A 6,575-nucleotide genomic window follows, 5' to 3' on the forward strand; every position below is an offset into this window, starting at 1 on the left:
CTGGAAACATCCATAAGGGCCAGATTACAAGGGTCCGGATACACGTCCAAGTGGGTGAGTTCTACAAAAATAAAGACAGAACCAAATGAATGTGTAAATGTTACTTGTTGCCAAGATCTGCCAAGTTCAAACACTGAATTCAAACATTTCCTGTGTGCTTTGTGTTACCGGTTTGCCAAAAGGTTGCCCCATTCAAGTTCATCAAAATGTTATCACCGACATTATGACATATATGTAAAGCTGAACTCTGGGATAAGAAAGTAAAGTCTAAATACAAGGGGCATGTGTATTCTTGATTCACTTTGTGTATTTCTTTCAGATCTGTGCAGTAATCGGCTAAGACTTTTCTTTTGTGCAGGAGCTTCTTGTAATAAAGGCTGGTCAGCAGTGATCTTTTAACTTGTGCAGGGTGACTGGTCGTCTTCTTCTTCTGGTATCTACCCCCTCCTGTACTTTTCTGCAGGCAGTATGAAGTGAGTGGAGCCTCCTGGGTCCCTCCCACAGCTCTGATCTCTGTACAGATTATATGCAGCACAGTGATAATGTCCCTGCTACTTTTACATGGTGATAACTGGGTTTGGAAATGCATGTGGTGCACATAAACCAGGGCTCAAAATTTCCACTCACCCCCTCGCAATTGGCGAGTGAAAATTGCGTGAGGTCGAGTGGAAATTCATCTGGGGAGGGGGAGCCGCCGGCAGGACCAGCGGGGGTGAACTACCGCCGATTCTGGTACGGCGATCGCACGCTTCAGTTGTCTTCTGTGGCCGGAGTGAAGGGAAGGACAGCTGCACTGATTTTTCTACTCCGCTGCAGCTACAGAGCGGCAGAGGGAGGAGAAGAATCAGTTCGTCGGTCTTCCCTTCACTCCGGCCACCTGCAGCTTCCTTCGCCCACCTCATCTGCCATAGGCTGGAGGAAGACTGCAGCTGCTATTGGCCGGCTGGATGTTTTTGCAGTGCGGGACCTGAAGAATGCATCTCTGTACCCCCCCAGCACCACCGCCAGTACCACCACCAGGAGAGGAAGAGGGCAGATCAGCTATATGTACTGTAAGTCCTGTTCTTTCTGCCGTACACTGCTTACCTCTGTGCGTTAAATGACTGACCTCTGTACTGCTGACCTCTGTACTTTGCATCACACCACTGACCTGGCGGAGTTAAGGCCGGGGCAGAGTAGGGGTCAGGTGGGGCTACTGGTGGCGAGTAACTCTTAAGGCCTAGCTAGTAGCTCAGGGCCTGAAAATTTGAGCCCAGACAAAACTATATTTATATCTTTTGTAGTTACTTAGAAGTACTTTAAAACTTTATTAATTTTGTTGTGCCTGGAGTTCAGATTTAATTGTGAATACTGAAATTCATAAAAACAAGTCACACAATTATACAGGTACAGTCCCTGCAAACGTTTATTTTTTTAAACCCAAGTAACATTATGACCGGATTAGAACAGATAAAGGTCTATGCACATGGTGATAACCAAGGTTTTCATTTATAACCATGGCATGACACACATGCAATGCTTAATAATCTTCTGTTTTAATGCATACTTAACCCCTCAAAGAGGCTCACAGTCAAATCAAAAGCATGTGAAAACTTCAACAAAAATGCAAGTCATTTCTTCTAGTGCTGCAATTCTTCTTTTACTTGTGTGTTTTAGAATGCCAGCTGACTTCTATGCAACAGCACAATATTACAGGATATGTTGTGTTTTCTTAAATGTCAGAAAATGAACATGAAAGGACACTTCTTCATACGCTGATAAAGCCTAGCAGTGTCATAGCTGCCAAACTTGGTAAGTTTTAGAGTGAGGAAGAGTTACAGTTTCTGCCAGGTTTGTAAATTTGTCTAAGAAGCCTGCACAAGAATTGGGCATTGCAGTTGTCACAGGAAGGCATGGACAACAAGAACATTTTTGTAAGGACGTTCTAACCCTTCTTCCCTTCACTAAAATGTTTTTGTCGCTCTTGGAAAAATTGGAAGAAGTGAGGGGAAATTTTCCCATTAGGGACACAGTAATAAAAACCTGGCAGGGGCTCTAACTTTTTCACAGTCTATACAAAAAGGAAATAGGTTTTGGATTAAGTTGGGCTTTAAAAGAAAAAAAAAAAAAGTGAAGCCAAACCCTTCATCTCTTTTGGTTCACAGGAGTACATTTAATAATGTACATCTGTGATCCAAACTCAGCATATAGCAAGCTACTGGCCGCTATATGCTGACAGTACGCGATATTGTTGGGATCCACTCGGCTGCCCCAGTGACAGCTGGTTTTGCCTCTAGAGCCAGAGACATCTGTGCTAACCCTAATGAGCATGGAGGGGAATCCCGGAGTGGAGTGGTGACTGACAGTCCCATTCCTCTGCAGGGAGGAGACCGTGAGCTGAGCAATCAGCGGTTACAGGACTGCTCAGTACTGGGCATGTAGAGCAGACGTGTGAGAACTGCCGTGTCCCAAGCCGGCTCTAATTAATGGGAAGAGTACTTGAAGGAGAACTATGAGATGAGTGATTTTCATTTAACCTCCTAGTTCCAGCCGACATGTGACAGTTTCATTGCTCAATAGATCGGGAAGTGAACACATACTGTCGCTCGCTCCTCGATCATGTCCCTGCAGAGAGCCGTGACTATCACTCACTGCTCCCTGTGGGGATTCCCCCCCCCTCCAGCGCTGACTGGCGGAACGGATGGGGAGGGGGCGGGTACAGCTGGCTCTGCCTCTAGATAGGCAGAGCCAGCTGTCAATCACACAGCTGGGTGGATCTCGACAGTATTGTCGGGATCCGTCCTGGCTGCGGCGGTCTCAGTATACCGCCAGCTGTAGCTCGCGGTATACTGAGCTTAGGGTGACGGGAGGACGCTAGTTTATGTCCTCCCGTGACCCTGAGGCGAACTATGGGGAAAAACACTAACCCCATAGTTCTCCTTTAACTCTCCCAATACTTCTCCTTTAAGACCACTAGGTTTTCGCCCCTGTATGCATGACTATAGATTTAGCATTGTATATAATCTCACTAAAATTAGAGCTAAAGTAAAGTGCTTTGGGTTATGGTCTGATAGTTCTAATGTTAACAACAGAGGAAAAACAATCATGATTACTATACAACACCGAAAGCAGAAAAAGTTGTCAAATGTGTTTATTTTGCAAAAGAAAGAATTTAAAAAATGAGAACTGGCAATAACTTTAACTTCTTAGAAATGCTATGGCTGTTAACACTGTAAACAGACTCTTCACCTGGTTTCTACACTTTTCAGGACATAAAGAAGCTTTGACTATACATACAGTGTGATCTTGACAGAGAAGGGAAGGGTTAAAACCCGTCTGTTTATTTTTTTGCTCTTTTTGTCCTTATGAGGAGAGTTTCCTACCCCAAACATGCAACAATAAGAGAAAAAAATTGAGGCGAACTTCCCTGTTAGAGGTCACCAGAAAAGGTGTCCCAATTGGAAGATTTACCCTCACTTCTTGTTCTGATGAAAACTCTGAAATGCTACATTTCTCATCATTTTCAGTTCTGGCGATAATAGCCACCAGAACAAAGATAGTAAATCTCACCAGTAGGCACCCAAACCATAAAAACAGGGTTCTAATGGTTGCCCACTATCCAAAATGTAAAAAAAATGGCTAAAAACATACCCTTTAAATATATTTAAAAGTGAAAACGCTCTTATTTTATAAATGTGAGTGGTTTAACAGAGCACAACTGTCCATTCTTCATATTAGACATTGACACATATTCTGACAAGAAACAAAAGTGCAGAATAATGCTTATATAGAAGTTGACGACGGTGCAACTTACCATTGGATGAAGCATAAAGAGCCTTCAAATAGTAGCCGCTGATTTTAAGTGATGTCAAGTGGTTTCTTTCACAGTGCAAGACCTCCAAGTTACTTAAAGTGGTCACATCAAGCTCTGTCATGTTGTTATCTCTCAGATCCAACTGGGTGATATGCAGCAGGAAGTCTACATCTTCTGCCTCCAAACTTTGGAGTGCATTGAGCCTAGTGCGACAAACAGGCAATCAATACTTTTTATTTTTTGGGCAAATTAATTTTCATCTATCGCATACTAGGCAAACCAGTTTTACGTTTGCATAAACTGAACCTTTCACACATTGTCATACACGCAAGAGATGTATGACTATTTTTTGTCAACAGTGTCACAGATTATGGTTTGCAAGATCAACATAGGAACCCAGTATTCCTTTTGTGTGGAGAAAAAAAAAATATTAATTGGGCTTGATTAAAACTTTCCATTGGTTGCCTGCTCTGTTGACTCAGTAGTAGTGTGCTTTACTGCCTTGAGGAGCCAAGCCACTGCTGAAGAATTCAGTTCACATTGAACCTCAAGTCCTTGAAAACAGTTGGTGTATTCACTTTGGGGGTTTCTTTGCTTGAACTTTGGAATCCATGCAGATAGTAATACACATTAAAGTGTCACAAAAAGTACATTAAAAAACCAAATGGGCCAATGTAAATTTACCACTTGTATACTTTTAATGCTGAGCAACCTTTACGAACGTATGTTAATTTTGAGGGACCAATAGTGTATATTCAGTAAACACATATCTTGAGTTATTATTGTGCTGATAAGTCGCTTTAGAGATGCCAATCTTATTTTAAAGTAATTGTGTTTGGAGGTGATAATCTTATTTTAAAGCAATTGTGTTTACATTTTTTGCAGTGAACCAAATATATGGTGTAGTTTAGCCACTAGAAGACGTTTTGGATTTCAGTGCAACCACTAAATCTTTCTAGGCAACAACTGTTCTGAGATAAAATACCAGTCACACAAGTGGTGCAAGGTTTTCACTGTCATCTATTGAATTACATTTCTGGAATAAGTAGTAAAGAGTAACCACTGGGTAGCAGCATTGCAAGGCAGCCTCCATGTGAAATAAGCAAATAAGGTTGCCATTGCGCACATGGAATGGAAACAAGGCTTTCAATTATTATCAGTTGCAAGAATAGTTACATCATGCTAACCTGTTGCAAGTATACGTAGAAAACAATGACAGACAAGTACAATACACCATTCAAAACAATAAATGTATATATAGATTTCAGTGGGTAGCTAAGCCTTCAACCAAAAACTGAAAATCATGTGATTTTACAAGTGTCTGTAACTAAAGACAATCATAATGTGCATGTTGAAAAATGTGTCAAATACAGTCACACAGAACTGGACCACAAAAAAAAACACCATACGGGAGTCAGGAGGGTTTCAAATGACAAGGAATATTCTGAAAATGTCTCCAAGCACTCACTCGTCTTACAAGATATGGGTTATTGTAAACACAAGGGCAGGAAGTACTTTGCTGTGAATGGCTTTATTTGGAACGAACCCAGTTTTCTTGCTGTGTAAAGTTCTCTCTGGCTAAAATACAAAGCACGCACACTACAAGCAGCATGTACTCTGCAGTCTGGAATGTTTGGGGCCCTGGGTTTTCCCATTAATTAAAATTACCATTGCCTATAACAAATGGCTAATTCAGTGAGAATTCATGCATACGTCTTGCCTGTAGATTTTATACAAGTGCAACTGTTATTGTCCTCCCATTTGCTAATCACTACATAGTGTGGCATATGTTACCATCCTGGTAATTTGTCTTCAGGACATTTTTTTTTATAGCTTTGAAGCATTTGGTTAACAATAATTTGTTTTAAATTTCCACTTTTGCAGACAATCTGAGAAAATACCTTTGTATGTTTGCTTTGTGTTCTAATTCACCCAACATAACGAAGTCTGTACAGCAGGCCTTTGGAGCTTCTGTGTACTATTTTATACTGAGAGAAACCTCAGGCTGCCCCTATAGAAAGACTAGGGACACTCTGAGGTTTCTCTTATTAACATAGAATGCAATAAAACACGGTTTAAGGCAGTGATGGCGAACCTTTTTGAACCCGAGTGCCCAAACTGCGACGCAAAATCAACTTATTTACCTCAAAGTGCCAGCGCTGAAAATAAGTTTAGTACTGTATTGCAGTTTGGGCGCTCAGGTTTAAGAAACGTTCAACATTACTGCCTTAGGCCCCAATTCACACCAAGCAACATGCCTTACAAGCGGGGCCGGGATAGCGCGACTGTTCAGGGGCGACGTTCCAGCAAAGATCGCGCGACCTTCACTGTGGGGCTGCATTCAAAAATAGATAAATCACGCGACATCCGCGGGGAAAAAGGGTCCTGCTGAAGCGACGGGCGACATGGAGCTGTACATTAGAACAGCTCCATTGAAAAACATTGGCCGGCGATAATGCGCTAAATAGCGGGATTTTACGCACAGTGTGAATGGGGCCTTAGGCCAAATAGGGAAAACACGCATATTCAAACATTTATACACTTAATAAAAACACATACACACGTAATGAAACACACACATCTCACACTTATTAAAACACACACATTAAAACACACAGAACTACGGGGGGGTGTTTTGCTCTCAGGAGGGGGAAAGGCTGTGCGGCTCTCATGGGGGATCAGAACGTCCCGGATCGTCTCTGTAGTCGGGCCAGTCACAATCAGGCAGCGGCGGGGACCCCTAAACAGGCAGATTAGTCTAATCTGCCTGTTTAGAGGCCGC

The 6,575-nt window shown here is 42.3% G+C and overlaps 1 protein-coding gene across 1 annotated transcript in view; it reads right to left on the bottom strand.

Annotated features, from left to right (window-relative positions):
• PHLPP1 (PH domain and leucine rich repeat protein phosphatase 1) overlaps positions 1-6,575 on the bottom strand; it is a 127,170-nt gene that overhangs the window by 30,448 nt on the left and 90,147 nt on the right. The window contains exons 8-9 of the mRNA XM_018564661.1: positions 3,794-3,996; positions 1-61 (exon numbers count right to left, since the gene is read on the bottom strand). Coding sequence (XP_018420163.1) covers positions 1-61; positions 3,794-3,996 — 264 coding nt within the window. The remainder of the gene's footprint in view (positions 62-3,793; positions 3,997-6,575) is intronic.

Source organism: Nanorana parkeri, unplaced genomic scaffold, assembly GCF_000935625.1.
Source record: "Nanorana parkeri isolate BGI_ZX_2015 unplaced genomic scaffold, ASM93562v1 scaffold771, whole genome shotgun sequence".
Taxonomy (NCBI): Eukaryota; Metazoa; Chordata; class Amphibia; order Anura; family Dicroglossidae; genus Nanorana; species Nanorana parkeri.